Source organism: Opisthorchis viverrini, assembly GCF_000715545.1.
Source record: "Opisthorchis viverrini unplaced genomic scaffold opera_v5_19, whole genome shotgun sequence".
NCBI classification, from domain to species: domain Eukaryota; kingdom Metazoa; phylum Platyhelminthes; class Trematoda; order Opisthorchiida; family Opisthorchiidae; genus Opisthorchis; species Opisthorchis viverrini.
The window spans coordinates 1,521,126-1,543,787 of NW_008751675.1; the positions used below are offsets into that span (position 1 = coordinate 1,521,126).

Consider the following 22,662-nt stretch of genomic DNA (forward strand, 5'->3'; position numbering starts at 1 on the left):
ACCGTGCCATGCACCCCACCGACTGACAATCGCTGTTACCGTCGTCCTCAAAGGCACTTTCGTACCTATGTCTCGACACAGGAGAGTGCTTTTGGAAACTCGTTATCCTGTTCATTCTTCTACTTCAGTAAGCATTGAGGTTTACCAAAAACTATCCAAAAGTTCTCTCACGTGGTCGTGTTCTCTTGCCCTTCCGATTCAATTTTGTCATCGGTATCTCAGGTTGTCCACAAAGAAGTGTTGCTTGTTGTTTGGTGATCTGCCGGGAACTCCAAGTCATCAAACGAAGCTTGGTAGGTTAGGGCGCTCGTAACACATGTTGCGTACGTTCACCCACTGTCCACAAAGAATGTTTTGCTTTCAGCCTGTGAAAGGTTGGCGGCGGAAGGATCATGACACCGCAGGGCGAATGGAAACCAGGAACTGCCAAATCAAGCTAGGCGGAATCTCAGCATATTTTGGGGTGGGGTCCATGTGACTCCCTACACATGGTTTAAAACCCACAATACTAGCACACAACTCACCCCGACTGAGAGGATTTCGTCACTTCTTAGCCGGACTACTAAGCATAAGTCTCCCCGTTGTCTTATGACTTCTTTGTGCTGAAAGAGGTTCACCAAAGATGCTGGATCATGCCCACTGGTGGTATCTTATTCTGACAAGATTCTTAGTTGGAATTCTCTCCCAGCTTTTTCCCCAGTGAGAAGTGACTTTCTGCCATAGACAGCCACCCTTCCCATTTCTTGTGGCTCTTCAACAGGGCATTCTTCCTCCACAGTTGTGTGGCCACCAGACATTAGTCTTTACTAATGGTGTACTGCTGCCACTGATAACGATGGTCTGAGGATAAGCAAAATGGTCATTTACCTGAGACGAAGGCTTGCAGCAAACCAGTTTGAGCCGAATGATTGTAAAAGTGCCTAGTTGGAGTAGAGAACTGCACAACGTTGAAAACCAGATGGCCTTAGGAATTTGCAACTCTCCCACGATAGATGAATTATCCATGCTTCATAGGCTACGCTGGTCAGGACATGTAGCACGCATGGAAGGGGACCACTTGCCTCGCAGAGCTCTTTTCGCCCAGCCCTGTGGTGAGTAGAACCGACCGAGAGGTGGTCAGTGTATGACCTGGTAATGAAGTATGAAAACTAACCTGCAAACGGAATCGCCTTGACAAATGCTATCTCTCTGGATGAGGACCTCGGGATTCAACTCATCAATGTTTAGTGACATTGGCAGAAATGACCCAATCGCGTAGTCAATGGCGCTCATGCATAAAAGCTATCGTCTTCAGTGCGTAGCTATCCAGTTCTCGAACTAACTGAACATTGAATCACCTCCAAGGCACAGCTGTGTGACCCAAACGCTCACACTTTCGGGTGATCGAAACTGCAGCAGCTGGAACCATTGTGCCCATGGTAAGGTTCACAGCTGACAAATTGATTGATTGCATCACAAAAGTAATAGCCTTGGAGGAGAAATATCACCCGATGCGTAAACGGAACATGTCAGTTGATAGCTCCAACTATTTAGCTGCATGCTCTGAGGTGCTATTGGAGGGAAGCAGCAGTAGGAGCTATCAGTCAGTATCGTCCGAGACTAATATTCTTCACATGATTTGCTGCTCAAAATGGTTGGTTTAGGCGAGCATCTTTCGGTTAATCGGATATAAGGGTATCAAACGAGTTGAAAAGTGGTGCCATGAAGAAAACTCCTCGATGCACTTTGATGTTATTATGCTAACAAATAGTAATTTTGCACGTTTTGCCCGATAATAAGACTATGGTAGTTTCAAGCGGGCAAAAATATCTAAAAACCAACCTAGCTTTTTTGCTGTAAAGCCACGGCCATTCTCGGGTTGGAGTCTGTAGTTAAAGCCATTTCATACGGAAACTCGACTGCACCTTCTACAGTTTGAATAAGCTCCAGCTATTACGGCCTCAATCGACAAAGTTCGGGACGGGGGCATTCTGTCCACCAGACACCTAATGAAAAAACCCTAAATGTGAAGTGGCAAGCTTTCGGTGAACACGATAAAGTTGACAAGTACGATACACGAGGATGACTGGCCGCATAACTAAGGCGTGTCAATATTTCTCCTGCTTTGGAGTTGTTTGGTTAAATTTTCCAGCAACAGACCGTGGGAAACTCGGTTCAAGATGCAACATCTTTGTTCACCACTGATAAAAAAGGATGAGGACTACCGCGTGTTGCAGACGATCGAATAACGAGTTCGCAGACATAAAATCCTTCAGTTTAACTCGTGACGCAGGAACTGGGGTAGCTACACACTTAATACGATAGCTTTACTGCGTAGGCGTTACTGGGTCAGATTTGTTGGTGTCGCTAACTATTGATGGGTCCGATCCCGAAGTCCGGGAACACGGCAGTTGCTGATAAGACTCAGTTCACACGTCAGGCAAAGTGGTGGACTGACAACCTTTGAGTGGCGGCCAATCTGCACATGACCGGGAAAAAAACCGTGCGTGAGGTAGACGGTCCTCTAAGATGCAAAGTACGCGTCCCGATTTATGGAGTATGAATAGTCTGTTTATTGTGGATGAATAGCTCCTGTTAAAACCATGCACCCCTCTTTAGGATTATTGGTCTAACATCCCTACCAAACTTGATAACGCTTCTGGGAAAGCAACGGTTAAAGTATTTAAAAAGCGATATCAGGGGTAGATTATACAACACCGCAGTGCATTCGACCATCGGGAAAAGAGCCACTATGACATGGGTGAAAACTTCAGAATTTTGGAAGTCATTGTCTGCCATCTAATAGGACCATCAGATCGGTAAAGCTACCTATCATCCCCGATAGGTAATTTAGTCACACTTCATCGGCAACTTTGATCAAGTCTGACATTGTGCTTACCGGAACACGCTACAATAGTACATGTATCATCGGTTTGCATTCAAATACCGCAACCGCGAACTGAGATAACGTTTTGTATAGGAAGCACTTACTCGCTAACATTAGCGCAGATGAAAAATAGACTATAAAGAACAAGAAACTCATGAAAAGATAACAGGAGAAAGAAAACGAAGACAATAAACGAGAGATCCAGGCGGGACTAAGATGAGTCTTTCGTGAAAACCAAAATCGCATACAAATGAGTGTACTTGTCGAATTCCATGCAGTTAGACTCACGCGGAACATAAAAATAACGGAACCCGGGGGACTGCACCTACGTGAGGAGTCTCAAAAAAGCCGAAACCAGTCGTGGCAAACCTATGATTAGTGTGTTACGTTTATAAAACGGTAATTTAATTCGACGAGTAAAGAAATGCATTCTAACTGAGCGATACACTTGCAGATGAGCATACAGATAGAAAGAAAAAAACGATCCCTCCAGAAATAGGCCAAAAAAGAGGAATAACAATGATTCCAAAGGGCTAGCCATTTAGACGAGGCGGTGACATGAACAAAATGAAACTGAAACTAATATATACCAATATAATAGATGAGGTTATACACACCCATACATGTGAACTTGGAGAATAAAAAAGCGCGATTTTGAGGGAGGCAACCTACCTGCATGAAGAAACCAGACACTAATGCTTTTCGGATGTTGAGGTAGTAATCACGAGAGCTGAAGTCCGTGCTGGATCGCCGTAGACAAAACCTGTCCATGATTCGCGACAGTTGGACACGTACGTTGTCGGCGGATTTCAGTGAGCGGAAATTGACGAAATTGTCATAACACCATTGCGGATCTTCGTGATCTGGAAAACAGACGAGATAAAAAAAAAGTGACTGGGGTGGCCCTCTCCAACCGTCCACATCTAGGGGACGGGGACAAGCGTTCAATACCGACGTTCCCTCAGTGAAGTCAACTGTGTCATTAGGTTGTGACAGCAGACCATTGAGTCAGTGTAGGATAATGAATGGCTGAGGGTAGTAAATATGCGACCGTATGCCAAGAGTTCATATGCAGAAAAAGCACAGATCGCAAGTGAGGACAGACGCTAAGAAGAAGTCACCTCGCAATAAAAACGGTGTGGAAACGTATCTAAAACAAAGATAGTATTGACGTGACACCCCCATGGTATGAGCCATCATATAATAAGGCAGTAAGGTGACATTGGAGGATCCGTTGACTAAGACGTAAGACAGTAAGATGTTCCTTCCAGATACCCATCACTTCCAGACTGAATCAAACTGGTTGCAAACCACACTTTCGGTCTCAAATACGACCGTCTGATAGACTTCTACAATGACAAGAGCAGTGAGGCTAGCTCCCGCAGCCAACTGGATCAGATATTTAGGTCCCCTCAAGATAACCCAACCACTCGTTGACTTGCTGCTCAGACTAGCAGGCTGAATATCCGAAAATAAACCGAAATTCAAAACTGTGACGAAACCCGATGGTGTGCAAGCAGGAAGCGAAACTGATGGAGACGCAGAGACTAAGCCCACTTGATGAGCCAAAAAAATGATGAAATTAGTAACAGGCTGTACAGTTTTCATGGGCCTTATGAATAATACTGAAACGAAGATATTCTGTTTGTGGAGAAGAATCACCCGACCACTTAAGTTTGGAACCTAGAACACCGGAACTCTACTGGATCATAAGAGTGATAGGCACCATAGGTTGATAGCACTTACTGGCAAGGAACTCTGAACCTGACTTCGAAAATGTGGCGTTCGGTGAAGAACAGGGAGAGTTTGGTGGGGGGGGGGCTGTATACACATTCTGGACAGGCGTCTCAAAGGACAGTTGATGGGAGTTGGATTAGCAATATGCAGGAACTGGCCTGCAAGAATCGTTGGTGAAGCAAACCGCACCAGTTAAAAATGATGACAATTCGAATCCAACTCACAAGAGGGCTAAGTGCCCAAAGTGTCCCACCGCGAAGCAGCGATTGGTTTTGCAGCACAACGTTTCCCTGAAGTTATCCCAAAAGAGCACCTATGACCCACATGACAGAGTTTAAGCTACTGTCTCTACAGCGATTTTCAGAAGCAGCATCACATATATCGCATTCCAATTGTTAGTAAATAACGACTGTTTTATCAACAACTGTCATATCGAGTTTCCGGTTGACTCTTCCAGATGTTTTCTGCAGCACTGCTGATTCCGTTTTTCGATCGAGACCATCCATACAAAATTAGAGCGTTGGTGCCACTGAAAACGTAATTTTGTGGATGTGCAAAGCTCTTTCTCATTGATCCAAAAGACTGTAGCCCTGAAGCTGAGGAACGCAGTTTCTGTCGGAGTTCGGTACGGCCGAACAGCACGATGGAAAACCCATACAACTTTATTTTGGTGAATGAGTTGAATACCCAAGTCGTTCGAACACGTTGCAAAGAGACCAATTTTTCAGACCTGCATAGGCAACAGTGAGTGACTTCAATTACGTACTGATCACTGCTTGTCACTAGTGGTCAAGAACTTCAAAGACAAGCGGTGACAACGTTACTGCGGTCACCAACTGCAAATCGGTCATGGACTCAGCCGGGTCATGTGGCAATCCGCTGCCAGTGGAGCTATCGCACTCTACCATGTCATATTAAGGGCGCAAATATCAATTTGCTTCCTTTTCGAAACACGTAGACCGATGCAGAAGGGTCATCACATCACCACCAATAGGCTTCCGTAATCTAACAATATACAGCGGAGCTAACTCAAAAATTGTTAAGAACGACCCAGCAAGATGAAAACAATGAGACGATGGATGCCAAGTAAGAGAGACTGTACTCATGGCTTTTAGCACCGTCTGACCGGGTTCTCTGATAAGACTGACTGACCACTGAGTGTCATCACGATCATCAACTGTGGCTGATATCAGAAAAACTTACGATTACGACGCCAGATGCAGGTCGTTCAAACATCGAATAGTAGAGTGCTTAAGATACAGAATCAAGCACTGACAAACAGCGAAAACCTGGGTAGAGAACTGACTATCACATCCTATTTCAACTGACTCAACCAACCCGACCGCACTGAGCAGATGACAGGACAGCAGTTCACTCACACGTGAAACTGAGTTGTCCTGAACAGTGGGCAGAACACTTTAGGGGAAAAGTGACTCAACTGGACTTTATCACGAAATTTCGATACCGTAAGCGGACACGAGTAAGGGGACTTGAAACACAGAAATGGGAAGCGAAATTTTACTAGTAAGATGTGATAAGTCGCTGGGCCTGGATGGCATACATTCTGAATTAATTGGAAAACGTGATGAAGCACTGATAACCCGCCTTGAAGGGTGCAACTTTCAGCATAAAGGGAAAAGGCGTTCAGCTGTAACATCCTTTCGGTGCCTAGCTGCCATGCCACCCAGAGGAGGCACGAAGGCTGGGATACTGCCAGGTTGCCCAAGCCTAGACAGGGGAAGTTGAGAGGCAGAGGTTGGGTTGGAACCACCGACCATCCGGTTAGTAAATTCGCGATCTAACCACTGAGCCATCTCACCCCCCCCCCCAACTTTCAGCATCGTCACTATCGCCCTAAGTCTCACAGTACTCTACTTATTCTAGCTCGTGCGCGCTGGCTTCAGAGACGGAGCAGCCGAAAAGCTCATTAATGAAACAACTCTAAAAACTGATCGGAATCTACACTGAAGATCAGGCATCTTAAAAAAAGGGTGATGAGACCACCTGACAAAACCGTCCACCAGCATGATAACCATTGCGTCCGAAGCGTCCATTGGCACTGGCTTGTATGGAGTGATCGATTACTAGGTGAATCAGATTCGTGGGAATGGAGTTAGGTTTCGACCTGGGGAGGATGCACTGACCACCACACCGCAGCAGACATTTGGATGCCACCATACCTATCAGTGAGAAATTAGGATTGCTTTCTTTTACCTGAAGGTTGCCTTCAACCTGTTCTTGGTCACGCACTATAGCTGTGCTTGTATTCACGGGTTGGATTCAGAGATCTGTCTACAGACCCACGTGGACGGGATAGTACACAAGTCTCCATAGTTCAGCGTCAGTGAAGCGCAAACGAATCCCGATTTAGACGTCATACACTACTCATAAGGTTGCTGAAAATTCTTCGACAACCCACGACCGGTTTCACCCTTCTTAGGGCTCGTCTGGTAGGCGCTGTCATGGGCTGTCGAAGAATTTTCAGCTACCTCATGAGTAATGTACTAAGTATCGTGCTATCTGAAATATCGTACCAGCCGAAACATGAGGTCTGATGCAACACGTTCCGTTGCTTAGAGACATCATTAACGAGAGATTCAGCTGGGTTCCAGCAGAGTCTGTCGCAAAACCAAATTTGCTTGCAAATGAGTGTACTTCGCGAACTCTGATTCACTTAATAACCAATCGAGCAAGCTGAGTTTGTCCTGCGGATATACTGGACTCGGAACTGAAGCACATCGCTGAAGTGTTCACAGCTAACGGTTGTCCAGAGGTCTATGGCCAAGAACATAACTGAACATCCAAGTAGACTGTTAAGACCGTTTCATGGAAGTCAATCCACCTGAGTCTACCCTAAAGACGGTTTGTTGGCAGACAGTCAATCGCCGCTTGTTTCAGTCCCTGGAGAGGTCGTTTCTGGCTGGAACTCTGGTTTACAACCAACCCTTTACTCAACTTAAACCTCAAAGACAATATGCCACTCCGCGCTCGGAATATGGCTATGTATTCCACTTCCTGTTGCTATACAGTGGAATATGTTGGGCGCACAAGGATAACTCCCTTACCGAAATAGTGGCTCATAATAGTGCGTCACACTATTGACACTGGTTACATGGTCAACCCAAACGACTCTTGACGACGATCTCTCCATTTCTTGTCAGACGAATTCATTAGCATTTGTGACCTACCGGTGGCACGAATTTTGGAAAAGAAGCATGTTAAACTCACTCTGTTTGAATGCGTGATAGACGTTGAGCATTGTGAGATGATCACCGTCAATGTGTGCGAACCTCATTTTCGCCTCATCTGCCGACTTCTTTGCATCTGCTGGCCGAACGAAGCATTGGGGAACTGAAACCAGAATACAACACATATACAAGAACGATCGGTATTGACTGTCCATGAGGTATCTTTCAAGGAGGGTTACTGTAATGGTAGTACTGTTTGAGAAGCTCTCTGCACCCTGAATCATTTGTGTCTAGGTCAAAGGAAGTTGACAGTAGTGGACAATGTAAACATATGCGAGATATTTGGGTAGATACGATTCCGTTGAATATATTGGTTACCAGGCTTGTGCACGATAAAACAGAACCTCACTGACATCACCCTTTGCGTGTGACAGACAAATTAACCAATTCGTCTGGGTCGAATAGTCTATACAGTACAATCAACACTGACCTGACAGCATAGCGGTTATGCTGAGTACTTCGTTTGAACAGTTGAAATCACACGAGGCAATCACCATTTTGGCCAACTGGGGGTCCAGGGGGAATTCTGCCATCATACTGCCTAAGTCAGTAAGGTTACCGTCATCATCGAGAGCAGCGAGGTAGTTCAACAACTCCAGCGCACGCATCAGGGTTTCCGGGGCTACGAAAAGAACGTGTAGGGAAGGAACATAGATTGAGTCGAATGGCATGGTAAACTGGTATTTGCGGACGAATCTAGAGGGAATCATTTTCAGAACAATTGGGACCGAAGGATCCCAAAAACAGTAAAGAAAAAAGGTTATCCCCAACCGCTGTTACTGCCCGCTGCAACGCACTGGTGTGGCACGGTATTGTGCGAACTGTTTATAGCGAACTTTATAAACTCTACCTAGCAATCATCAAGCAATCCACCGAAGTGCTTGCAGAAAATACAGTACTTAAATCAAGAGTCATCCCCCCCGTACAATAAACCCACAAGGGAGAAGAGCTTGTGGATTACGAAGAGGACCGTCGTAGACTGTCCGATGGAGTGCCTTCTCGGAAAGACTGCTGCAAACCGCCTAAACATCCGAACAAACCACGAGATTCGTGGTAGTACACCACAGTGCCATCAGAATACAGCGTGTACTTATTGAGTCAGAGAACGAGAGGAAGTCACAATCAGCCAACTAATACCGCTTGAGACGGTTTTGGATGCATTGCTGTGAGAGAGTGTAGACTGAAGACCACAGGACCTTCAAGAATTTAGCTAGTTCCTACACCGAAAACTCGGTAATGAAGTGCCACGCTACTTGAAAAATAGACTAGATTTTGACAAGGCTAAAATGAAGTGGCAGGAATAAAGAATGGTGAGGTAACCAAGAGAGGATTCGGAATGCCAGGACGATGTCACATACCAAATCACAAACACATATAGACGCATGAATGTGACCATTTGAAAGGCGTTAAGCAAGGTCCAGTGTATCCAGCGAAGATCACAAACAGCACGTACGATGAAGGAAAAGGCATTGAAAAATAAGACAATATGTGATACATCGCACACACACACACACACCAGGGGGATCCATAAAGTCAAAATGGACTAGGTCATCAATGCCTAGTTTTTTCAACTGCAGTACGACTGTGCCTAAGTTGGATCGTAAGATCTCTGGATATGTGTTTTCTTGCATCTCATTTGCATAGGCTTTCTCGGTGTACAGTCGGAAACATTTCCCCGGTTTCGTTCTTCCGGCGCGACCCGCACGCTGTTGAGCTGAGGCTTTACTGATCGCTGTTACCAGCAAAGATTCCACACGAATGCGAGGGTTGTAGACTTTTTGTTTGGCGAACCCCGGATCGATCACGAACACGACACCATCGATAGTGAGTGACGTTTCTGCAATGTTTGTTGATACGACCACCTAGAAATAAAAAAAGCAGAAGATTCAGAAACGTACAGATTCCACAAGTAAGACATAAAGACACAGAAGATGTGGAAGTTAAGGAGTTTCGGATTAGCGTAAGGGGGACTATTGTTTTTAAGGAACGCGCTGCTCATCGAGTGCCCGTAATCCACAGGTCAACTGGATGAGTGCTGCATTCTAAGATCACCGGTCGACCGCCTGTATGTGCTGCATCATGGCGCCGTTTCATTGGCAGAGCCAATACTTCGCCCACAGCCTGCATTGCATTTGCCGGGTTTGAGGATCGTTCAGCTGTCATGGAATTACCTTAACTGGTTCGAATAGTGCGTTCGAGGGCTATTGGGACAGTCTCTGAAGCTGGATAAATCAATTATCTTTTTTTCAATCAGAAACACTCGATAGCAGGTCCGTTTCCGCTGAAAAAAGTCGTTCAGCTGTAGCACCCTTTCGACGTCTACACGCCATGTCACCAGAAGGAAGCACGAGGGCTGGGATACTGCCAGACTACCCAAGCCTAGACAGCGGAAGGCGGAGGTCGGATTCGAACCAGTGGACCTTCCGGTCAGTAAATTCGCGCTCTAATCACTGAGCCATTTAAGTGAACTTGTGAGGAATACTTGATGGTAAGTTGTGAACAGCGTACTATGGAACGAGATATTTGATCGTTTGACTGAGTACCGAAATGTCGTTGCCATAGAACTAAATAAACGAATTTTCTTGAAATGCATCTAACACACAGTACCCCCAATCAGGCACTGTTACGTAGAGCTCAGTATTCTCTTAGTAAAAAGGTCCTATATCGATAATGAAATTACAAAGATACCTCGGTCTGGACTTCCAAGTGTTTGAAACAAGTGTGTGAGGCATAGATCAAAGTAAACAGAAAAACATCAGTTCTGGTGGATAGTTCTAACCAGACGTGTGCGATAAAGCTGGAACCGGATACAAGGGATATATGTTATCCGATTCCGAAATAAATCCACAAGGTGTGAGGAAATTTCCATGGAGGCAGAGGGATCAAGAGAATGAAAAGATTCCTGTTTCGAAATTCCCGCAACTAACTCTATTAAAGTGTAATCAAATTACTTCGTTAATCCGGCAGTGAGCAAAATGGCTTGGCATACCTTTTGTTTCAACATATTAATTGCATATTGATTCACAGACTAAATGGTACAACAGAATGATATTGCTATCCGCGTTCAACCGAGCAGAATCGCGGATACGACATCGGCGGACGGAAGCAGTACTGATATGCTCGACCTACACCAGAATCTGAATGGTATGTAAAAATACGTTGCTTAGTGTCAATCTGCTACGATTATAACTTCCAGGGAGACTCCATTCTATGCACTCCGAGGAAGCGACATTGATCCAACTTGTCAACAGAAGGTTGTCATACAAGTTCCTATTTCGGTGCAAACGTTGATACATGCAGACTTGATCCAAGCTATTGCCTTCAATGCATAGCTCCTTTCCCAACCCCCCACTTAACAGCCCACCTACAGCGCTGTACTTACGCAGGGATTTATTAGCTCGCTTCCAATACGCAGCTATCTACCCCAAACCCAGCCCAAATCATCGGCGAACGAAACTGTGGTATCTACAAACACTGTATGACAAGTACGAGGTTATTACAGCTGACAATCATGATGAGGATGACTTAATCGGCTGCACCACTCAATGAATACAGCATGCATGGGTTTGAGCGTTAAGTCAAGTAAACATCGGTTTAACTGTTCGCTATCCTTGCCGGATGGCCCAAGTGGTTAGAGCGCGAATTTACTGACCGAAAGGTCCGTGGTTCGAATCCGACCTCCGCCACTGGACTTCCCCTGTCTAGGCTTGGGCAACCTGGCAGTATCCCAGCCCTCGTGCTTCCTTCGGGTGGCATGGCAGCTAGGCACCGAAAGGGTGCTACAGCTAAAGGCTATCCTTACCCGGAACCATTCGGATGGATATACCATGCAGACATGAGAAGATCTATTCCTGCTCGTTTGGTAAGCTTCACACTGGTGTGAAGGATGGGCTTCTCTCCTAGTGTGTGGATTTTGGGAAGCATCGTACGAGTATCAAGCTTTACGACGGTGTTCACACACGGCTGATGAAACTATGAAGAGTTGAGCTTCGTTCCAATTAGTAGGAAAAATAGTTTGAGTATCGCTTGTTTACGTAAAAAAAGGCAGACGACACACCCTCCTGGGAGTTAAAGGATCCAGCATCTTACTTAATCAAGCCATGCCTACCTACATATGGACCTGCTATGATCAAGTCTCTAAGTCATCAACGAAAGTCAGCTTTGTTTGGCGGGTGTTTACCAGCCTACTCGAGGTTTCCGAGATGGGCTGACTGATGTTTTCAATAGTCAGGAAACCATTTGTAACAATGTTAAGGATCTTGCGGAGTACGAATGGCTCGGGTGTGCTGCTCGGTTGTCGGTCTGTGCATCGAGCTTGCCGATTAAATTGAAAACGTCTCACCACCAATCGACGTGCCATCGCTGTCAATTAACCGCGCACTGACAATGTCACCTCGATTGGAGGATGAAAAGTTTGCAATCCTACAGCGAAGCTCGGCGAAGAGACCAACAACCAATGTTAACGATGCTTAGTTTAGGGGTAGGATAATGTCACGAAGCTTCGACTGCCGTTGGAACTTTAAGGAGTGACAGGTAACGAGTGATGCACATAAACAGATAAGGCCTAAATCCAAACTCAGGCTCATCTACACCATATTCTGAACGGAATATCCGTTGTCAGAGTAAAACTGGTTACATGCGTGATGAGTAGTCTTGTTCATACTAGACATGCACCTACGGTTGATTTGTTGTAAACCTATTATCACCCTGGCAACCGACGCTGCATAAAGTGGAACCGGTGCGGCCCTACTGGAGCAGTGTCCAAGCTGTTCAAGAACGGTTGCCTCTGATGTACTTTGCTTACCTACCACCCTCCCCCACTTAACGGAGAAAAAGTGCACCCAAATTAGAAAGGTGTCAGCAGTGGTGTTCGTACTACATGGCCAATACCCCTTACTCCACACGGGCCAAACGCAGCTGCTGGCCGTCTCAGAGTCTCCATAGGTCATCCCTTCCATGTTACCATTCGTCTCCCAATCTAGAAGACTAAAATTTCTGACTAAAATCCTAGCAAATTTAAAAAAACCGGCTTCAGCTTTTCGCTGTACCAATACACTATCGCGCGAATAGCTCAACAAGTAAGAAGGCAGGAAACACAGTTCCAACCGATAGCGATATCCGACAAACTGCTCCCGAATCCGTTCAGCACACTCCACTGTCCAGGCAATTGCTCAAGAAGCTATGCAGAACTGTCAGCTGCTTCGGTACTTGAGAAGTGGATGACCAACGGAATCAAATTATGTCAATGGTCGCTTCTTCACAAAGACTTAAGGAATCGTGGATAACTGTCATATGTTGAGTGACCGTATTACCATACCACACAGACTTCGGCGTGAAGCGATGAAACAACCTCTCAGAGGTCGTCTTGGAATTAACAGAATGATTGGTATCACTCGAAAGTATACCCACTGACCTCGACTCATGCGGACGCCGAAGAACTTGTCCGTAAATTCGGACAGTACACGGCGATGGGACTAATCATTTTTTTGCCAGAGCTTGAAAAATCATTGAATTTCACCGATTAGACGAGAGAGCATACGTTCCTGTTCGTATCAAAGTGGTCAGAAGTGTTTATGCAGTACTGAATTTCGGTTGCAGGAATTATATCCATCCCGAGCGGATTATTTTCGTAGTTTGCACTTCTAGAGCACATTTTACGAGTTTGCTCAGTTCTTCTCGCCTCAATAACATTAGACCTCCCTGCTGTCCGTAATCCAACGATCAAGCCGAACGCTTTTTTGATACCCTCAAGCTTGGAAGCATATGTATCAAGCAGAACGTATACAATTGCAAACTACTCTGGCTTTAACGAGACTCAACTGAATCTATCGTTTATGGGGGAGATGGCTCACTGATTGGAAGGCTAATTTACTGACTGGAAGGTCCGTAGTTCGAATCTTGTCCAGGTTTGACCAATCTGGCAGTATCCCAGCCTTCGTGCTTTTTTCGGATGGCATGGCAGCTAGGTATCGAAAGGGTGCTACAGTTGGACGATTTCTCTCGTTGGGCAGCGCATAGGTTTCCTCTCGGAAGTGGTGTTTGCCCACATAATGTACTTTTAGGAGAAGCCAACACATCGAATGACAAAACAACGGTAGTTTAGCCGTAATGCCGTTTCGGTGCCTAGTCGCCATGCCTTTTAAGGAGGTACGAGGGCGAGGTACTTCCGTGTCGCCCAAGCCTTGACGGGAGCGGTCGATATGCTGAGTTGGGTTCAAAGCACAGACCTTCCGTTGACGCCATAACCACTGAGCTATCTTCAGCAAGGGGCCATGTCACACTCCTTCATTTCTGGGGCCCATATTTATGCAGGAGACTATTGGGCAAGCCAAAGTAATTGTTCAGAAATGCCTTATATAAATTCATCTCGTAGCGCCATTTCATTCGAGTAAATCCCAGAGTTACCCAAAAACGCTATCTCACATCGTAATGGTCAAACGTTCCCCAACACGACAGATGGGATATCACTTGGGCTGTAAGCCACCTATCAAGAGGCTTATTAACAACCTACATCTAATACGACAAAACGGGCAGCTGAACATTCTATAGAATTTTTTAAAGAGAAAAGCCGTTTAGTGGTAACCGTATGGCCAATAAGCTTACACTTCTGTTTCCCGTACTGTCCGGGTGTGTTCCCATGCCAAAATTGTTTTTGAACGTATCGCACGTGTTCACAAGCATATCCAGCACTGAGCTAGCAATACCGCGCTTAAGTCTGCTCCCTTAGACAGGCTGGGTAACAGCTGTGTACAAGCAACGTCCACATAGGAAGTACTTCAGTGAGACTTGAGGCACTCTGAAGTACACAGAAAAACTTTTGAATCAATCCAATAAACGACATTCTAGGTCTAACCGGAATACCGTTTGTTCTGTCACTAAACGCCTTATCAACTATTACTACCAGGTTGACATTCCTCAGCCAGTAAAATCACTACAAAATGTGCGAGACTTATTTTGAAGCTTTGCCGATTATATGACATAGACCAGGTTTTTGTTCACAGAAGGGATTCTTTCAGGTGTTGCATCCAGTTCGGTTCCCATGACCCGGTTGTACATCTTTTACCTTAAGTTAGAATCTGAACTTTCACTTTCTAACGCTGATGTATGTGTCACTTTATACGTTAATTATGTGACGTGCACTGCGGTTGAGGAAAGTGTTCAAGATGGTACCAACCCAGACAAATCGTCTTCCTCCTCAAACATCAATAAGACATTCATAATCTTTCTAGCCGATCTAATCCAAAGTGATAACGTCAAAAGGTCACACAAAAATGGATACATCCACACAGTACTATGTTATACATCTCACAGTATACAGGCCCATACTCAGCCGGACTCGCGTAAACCACTCTTATACTTACGTCTGATCACCCTGCTCAAAAACAATAGTCTCCTCGCTTTGCACAAAATTTATTGACCATGTACTTATGTGTCTCAGGACTGGGCTAACAGACCCAATTGAGTCGCCATTATGGAAGCTCATCCGGTCGGGCTGCAACTTCGTTGTTACATGGAGAGTCGGTGGGAGTGAAGTAACTATAACAAATTATGGTGCCACTGCTAATCATGCTGCTCGGTCATTTCGACTGAAAGTCAGCACGCATACTTGTCTTGCCCCGTACGACTTCCCCAGATACCCAAGAATGTTGTGAATACAGATAAGCAAGATATCCATCCAGCGTTCCCACAATGTAACGACATCACATTGCCTAACGATATCCAGGATACCTCCATGACCGACGCCTGGGTACTATTCAGCGGCATGGAGACGACACAAGTAGATCGGTGTGGCTGTATTGCCATGTCTTGTTGTTTGGGCTCCACTGACAGTCTCACTCTCATTCGAGTGCCCTGTGCATACTAGACTCCCAAAGAAAACGATATGAATCTCATCCCAGTGTTTTTACATGACGAACACCAACTAGTGTACCAGGCGTAAAAGTAGCGCGATTGGATTTGCCTCACCTGAAGGTATACTTTCCTTATTTAAAATCGAAGTGATCTACGGTTCAGAAAATATGCCACCAGTTTGACCGTAATTTCAAATCCGGGTAGAAAAACCATACTTTAACTACAAGCCGTGAGAAACTGAAAGTAGTCTCCACACGATCGAAATGGAGAGCATCTATCTGATGACATGTCAAGTCTATTGAAATTATCACTTGTCCCGTTGTCCTCATCGAATGCAACAGAAAACGACGAATGAAGCGTTGTTTAAAAAGGAGCTGAGCAGCTGAAAAAGAACCACACGAAATGCGGCAGGACAATGAACTATTGACAGGTCAGAAGAAAACAGAGTGTCTTGAGGCTAAGTTTGTGCTCTGATTCCACAGAGTGAAACATGTCACGATCGACTCCCTATGATAACACCCTTGATCAGAATGAACACCTGCATTTCGACTCCAGTTATGGAAAAAGTACTCACTTTTCTTCCTATTGCTCCATTGGCACGCTTTGGTGGAGGTGGGTCGAAAATACGTTGTTGTAAGTTTGGGGGGAGGGTAGAATAAAGAGGTATACACCGAAGTTCACCAACATCCGGACCCAAACCCTCGACTTCCCGCTGTATCCGTTTGCAAGCCTCCTCGATCTCCTCCTGGCCTGTCAGAAATAGCAGAATATCTCCCTCAACTTCCTCACACATGTGAATTTGTATCACAGTTCGAATAGCAGCCTCCAAATAATCTCGTTCTGGTTCCGGGGTGTAGAAGATCTCCACCGGATGTGTACGTCCGGGAACTGTCATAAGCGGGGCTTTGAGGAAGTAGTCCTAGGTCATGTCGGAAAGGGAAGAGGGACACATCTTCATCCGAAAAAAAAACACAAAGAAAGCGAATAAAACACACACACAAGGAAACACAACGCGCGTCTAAGGCAATAAACTAGGTCCCAAAGTCCGCCCGCGACTGGACAACAAATCGGCGAAACTAACTTGAAACTTTCCGGACATAAGCGGGGCTTTGAGGAAGTAGTCCTAGGTCATGTCGGAAAGGGAAGAGGGACACATCTTCATCCGAAAAAAGAAAAAAGAAAGCGAATAAAACACACACACACACAAGGAAACACAACGCGCGTCTAAGGCAATAAACTAGGTCCCAAAGTCCGCCCGCGACTGGACAACAAATCGGAGAAACTAACTTGAAACTTTCCGGCATCCAGTGTGGCACTCATGACTACTATTTTCAAATCCAACCGTTGCTTGATAATTTCTTTGAGCAAACCCATCAGGATGTCAGTTGCCAATGTGCGCTCGTGAGCCTCGTCCAACAAGACAACGCCGTAGGCTTCGAGGAGAGGGTCTGACATGCCTTCACGTAACAGCATACCATCGGTCATATACCTAGACAGATGTCGTTAGCAAACAGACATAGACCTACTTCATCACGGTACGGGAGGAGGTGCAATCTTCGAATCGAATGCTGTAACCCACCTCCTGACCAAGCTCAACGTCCATTTCTTCTGAGACACGTTGAGCCACAGACATGGCGGCTACACGCCTCGGCTGAGTACAAGCAACTGCCTTTTTGGTTGGATAACGGCCAGTGATCCACTCTAAACACCACTGTGGTATTTGAGTGGTCTTTCCTGAGCCGGTTTCACCCACCAGGACTGTGACCTATGTAGGACACAACTTATATAGAATGTGGACATTGACCTACCTGATTTTCCGAAATTACTTTGAAAAAATTTTCCTTGTACTCCCATACTGGTAGCTGGATGCGCTTTCGAAACAGGTCAAAATATCTGGCTGAAAAGGGCTTTCCTGAGGGGAGGGAAAATGACAAATTTAGGCGCGTGACCCCAGAATGAAAACGGTGAATAGCTGGACAAACAATGGAGCGAAGGATATTCGCACGACCCAGTCGAACCATCAGTTGTGATCATCAAAGTGGAACCTAGTGCGAGAATTTGTACAAGTATACAAGAATGCAAGTATAAATTCCATAGACATGAAGGCCTGCGGGTCATCTCTACTTTCGTAGCACTATCAGAATGAGCTAGTAGCTGTGGATTAGGAAAAATCATGCTTTGTCTAAGCACTGCCATGAGTAATACTAGGGATAAAAGGGTTCTGACCTATCCTGGATGGTGAGCTCTTACGAGTGATCGTACGCTAAACTGTAGTTGGTGGGGAAGGCTGCTGTGGGCTCACCAGAGAATTATCTTTGAAATGGAACAATATATGAGATCTTCAAACCCCTGTACTCACGATCCCGTTAGCTCACTGCTTCAGGTTACACACATTCCAGCGGCAAACATGCTTTCACTTCCTAGTCAGTCAGCGTAGCTGCATTTGCCGTTTTACCGGGTGGGGATCGTAGAGATGCTGAATCAGTGAATACCTACCGAAAACTACCCTGCTGACCAAACGATGGATAGCTAATTCACCCTTTTTCTCCAGAGCCCTTTTGTTATGCTTGACACAGCAACCCTCACCGCCGTGTAGCAGCTGAATATGCAATGCCCTGTTGTGGATGGAGGTGTGGATGCCGTTTTCGGCATGTAGATCCAATAAATTGTGCTTGGCCGCGTTGGAAATAACTCCAGCTGCGGCGTATGAGACCTTTGACAACAAATGGACCTGTGAAGAAGAGTCCAGTATCGAAATTGCATTGTAAGGTCTATCCATTACTAGGGACGAGCTGTCACACACGACAGCGATTAAATAACGTTCCTTTGTAACGCATTTTCCAAATGCTCTTGTGACGCAATCCTTTTCCGTAGTCGTCTGGCAGTCGGTGGCCGTTAAGCCTTGGGGTGGATCGTATCCACCCCGTTTCAGATACACATCTATTTGATAACATATACATAGAAAAGGGCTATTTTGTCCCATTCTGACAGCTTTTTAGGTTTGATCTTAGTAACTACTGGAGGTAACATTTATTGGCTGTCAGAACCCTGCCAGGTGGTTAGCAGATTGTCTGATGAAACTTTCCTTTTGCACGCTTAACACAAGGGGCTAAGATATGCCTACAATCTCCCAAAACTAAAAATGCCAGCAGTAACCAATATTGAGGCTCGCCTTCAGATTCAGATGCTCGATACTTTCTGATCATCCGTAGACAGATGGTGGTTCGAGGAAATAAGGTAGTTTTCAATACAGATTTCACCCTCTAAGTGAAGCCAATCTGTACCATGCTTCCGCGCTCTTCAGCAAAGACTGGCTTCACTAAAATGAAACGAAATTTCTATTGACAACTCTAGATTGTGAGGAAATATTGGACACTGTACTCTCAAGACAAGAGGCAGAAACGACAGGGCGGAAGATGAGTACCGTTCAATGCCGTATAGGCTGTGAGCGCAACATCCTTCACACGTTATTTCCGAGCCAAACGCTGACCCACTTCACATACTCAACACCGTGGTCGTGGCATAAAAGACGGTTCAAACTCATCAGTGATCCCAGTCAAGAACTGAACAATATGGTATTTTCTCAGCCCTTCCTTCGGATTGCGTGAAAGATGTGCGCTAAAACAGCACTGCAGCTGAATGACCTTTTTGGATTCCCCACAGCACCCGAACGACAGCTTGACGTATGATCATATCAGCACACGGTGTTTAACTTTGGCAAAACGTCTAACACCTTTGCATGTCAGTAAAGGCTGTAAGCGAATTCCTAAAAAAAACTAACCATTGTATGGATTGACCTGTACGGAATAAGAGGTGGGAATTGGCATATGGGCTTTGGAATTATTTCTCTCAGGTGACCGCGACCTTTCACGATTGGAATATCCATCCGGGCCATCAGTAAACCTGGGAGAAGTCGAAAACATGGCAGAAGGTTATGACGTTCTGAGTGATTAACTATTAGCTACAGAGGCTTTAATAAAATGAACACTTGTAACTCTACCGAAAGCCTCATCGTGAATTTACGGAAGATCTGCAGAGAAGGAAAAGGATGAATTAAACGGATCCCAGGTAGGGCGAAAAAACGAGAGCCAGACCACGTTCATGGTTTCGATACATCAAACGAACCACCATTGACACAGGAAACAAGTGCACACTTCGGTAGCTGACTAACACGTGTACACAGGATTTTGTTATTTTTGTAATACATTTTCCAACTGCAGTACGGGTTGTACGGGAATGTTGAGGATGATTTAGAAAGAGGACACCAGTAGTGGTTCTAACAGATGCCATTCAGCTTAGTCTGGCGCATTAATAAAACCTGATGTTCGGAGTGGCTAGATATAGGCTTCATCATATGCCTTTGGATATCGTTCAGCTGTAGCACCCTTTCGGTGCCTAACTGCCATGCTACTCGAAGGAAGCATGAGGACTGGGATACTGCCAAGTTGCCCAAGCCTAGACAAGGGAAGTCAGGAGTCAGAGGTCGGGTTCGAATCAAGAATCTTCCGGTTAGCAACTCCCCGCCCTAATCACTTGAATCCCCTCGATGTACCACTGAATGACTTGCAAGAAAAGGTCATATCTGCGAGTGTTCACATAATTCGTGTAATTTACTACCACCTCGTACACTGATAATTGATCAAAGGCATGTAACCAAAGAGACAAAAAAACCCTTTCTTCGCGGCAGCCTCTCTTCGCGAAGTAACTGGAGTCAATGGAGATTGGTGGAATCAGTAAGGTGGGGTCCTCCTGTTTAAACGAGTGCTGGCTGTTTACCCAGGCGGTTACATCTAATTTTCGAAACTGCAAAGTGCGCCGCTATTTGAAATTCATGGGAGACTTCGAAAGTGAAGGGATTCCAGTGATAGTATACACTAATCAACAACTAAAAATAGAAAACCAAGCAACTTTTACAGCTTGTGCTCCGTAAAAATGAACTCAGGAGTGAGTGATTTTCGAATGAGTGAGCAGTATGCCCCAGTGAAGGAGTGCCGGGGATTCGTCGCAAAAAGTCTTACGTCCCTAAGTGGTTAGCAGCAAAACATTCTCACCTTTCAAAGCACACCTGGGTCTTATCACCAAGCAAGATGGTAATTAAGGGATGACCGAGTCTCTCTGCGAACCTCACTCACCGTATGACAAACAAGCGTTAGACACGTAGGCTGGTCATGAAACACCAACCTCTCCAGTGGGATGAGCTACGAGTTGTTGGATTTTGCTGACAGCCCGTTCTACTACAAACCCTCGTACAACAGGGTATAGGAATTTCCTTGTAATTACACACATGTGCAACTAGAAGCAGAGGCGACGCTTTTGGGGATCTTCCCTACAAGTTTTGGAGTCCGATGCTCACTTCCCTATCCGGTTTAACAATGGGACGGATACTAGATGCCGCGAATTCCGGTATCCACGGTGATGCAGATAAATCTCGTCGACCTGGAATATGCACAGATATTGCCCTCATCTTCGAAATGAAAGAAGTAGAGGTATATCCAAATGACCGGGCTGATTAGGATCATTCCACCTCGCGGTGCGCTTTGAGCTCCCAAACCCTGACTGAAGACGTACAGAACTGCAACATGTCATTTAAAATTCAAGAACAGGTAGTGGAGTTGTGGAGTGCCGGAATCAACCCAAAAACGCAGCTGGGGTGGTGGTGCACATCTGCAATCATCACAAATATGCGCTACTTCCGTTATCATAAATATGACCTCAAGTATCTCAGTTGTAAGTACGAAATTACACTGGGGGGTGTTGTACGGTTGAGTCGTGGTCTATAAGGTTGGTGGATTTGAAACCTTCTTGGGTCTTCGATCATCTACACCACCATCACAAATTACATGGATACACCACTGACACATACTTGAAGTTGACTTCCATAAAGCTATAAGGGGAGAAATCCTTAATAAAGAGCGGAAAGAGTTAGGGACTTAGTGAGAAGGTTTGTGAAATTCCGTGACCCATTCAGCTATACTGGAGGATACCCGTGCAGGGTCCTCAGTCCCATACCACGTTGGTCAAAGGTTAGATGTATGAGCAACAAAATCTCCCGGTAATCCAGGTAAGGAGTTGGGACAGACTTTGGCCGAGAAATCTAATCGTCCTCCTGCCTGAATCTAGGCGTACTGGGAGCACCTCAATCCACGTACAACCACGATACCTACAATTAACAATATTCTCACGCCACACAGGCCGTCGTGTGGTGTCACCAGTCGGGTCACCGTACCTGCTGTATACAGCAGGAAGCACAAGGGCTGGAATACAGCTAGGTTGCCCAAGCCTAGACAGGGAAAGTAGAGATGCAGAGGTCGGTCTGGAACCACGAACCTTCCGGTCGGTAAGCCAGTTATTTAACCACTGAGCCATCCCACTGCATCAGAAGCAATTCAAGATTCAAACACAGCTGTTGAGCTAACTACCCCTTTATACCCCACTCGCTTCCCGCTGTGTACATCCGCCGCTCCAGAGGCTGCTGCCGAATGATGGATTCTTGTTTGACTGAATGCCCATTAACCGTCGGCTCTATGCAGTGCGTCTGGAAGCGTCTGTGGAGGCTCACAGGGGAGAAGCTGACCAGTCTAATTATCATGTCTGCTTGTGCCCCAACCGACTGTAGCTCGAACACCATCAAGCAGAAGTTTTAATGCACTGTTCAAGCAATCTAAAGGCTCATAACCGGATATCTGAATGCACAAGAGTACAGACCTACGCACCTGAGACTGAATTAGGTGGTAGACTTGGACTAGACTTCGTATACACGGAAAATGGTGAACAACTGGTTCTGCAGTGCGCTGGCCGCAGGCCATTCTTTCCAATATCGTCTGGCCACATGGGGTCCTCCACCGGTGCGTCAGCCGGGGACCCATTCGTATACACGGAAAATGGTGAAAAAATGGTTCTGCAGTGCGCTGGCCATTCTTTCTGATATCGTCTGGCCACATGGAGTCCTCCACCGGTGCG

At 45.7% G+C, this 22,662-nt stretch overlaps 1 protein-coding gene across 1 annotated transcript in view; it reads right to left on the minus strand.

Annotated features, from left to right (window-relative positions):
- T265_12857 (hypothetical protein) overlaps positions 1–22,662 on the minus strand; it is a gene marked incomplete at both ends in the record, with an annotated part of 28,323 nt that overhangs the window by 2,444 nt on the left and 3,217 nt on the right. Inside the window, 9 exons of the mRNA XM_009165892.1 lie at positions 3,539–3,729; positions 7,832–7,954; positions 8,282–8,473; positions 9,368–9,713; positions 16,277–16,621; positions 16,990–17,191; positions 17,229–17,467; positions 17,511–17,614; positions 19,484–19,605. Coding sequence (XP_009164156.1) covers positions 3,539–3,729; positions 7,832–7,954; positions 8,282–8,473; positions 9,368–9,713; positions 16,277–16,621; positions 16,990–17,191; positions 17,229–17,467; positions 17,511–17,614; positions 19,484–19,605 — 1,864 coding nt within the window. The remainder of the gene's footprint in view (positions 1–3,538; positions 3,730–7,831; positions 7,955–8,281; positions 8,474–9,367; positions 9,714–16,276; positions 16,622–16,989; positions 17,192–17,228; positions 17,468–17,510; positions 17,615–19,483; positions 19,606–22,662) is intronic.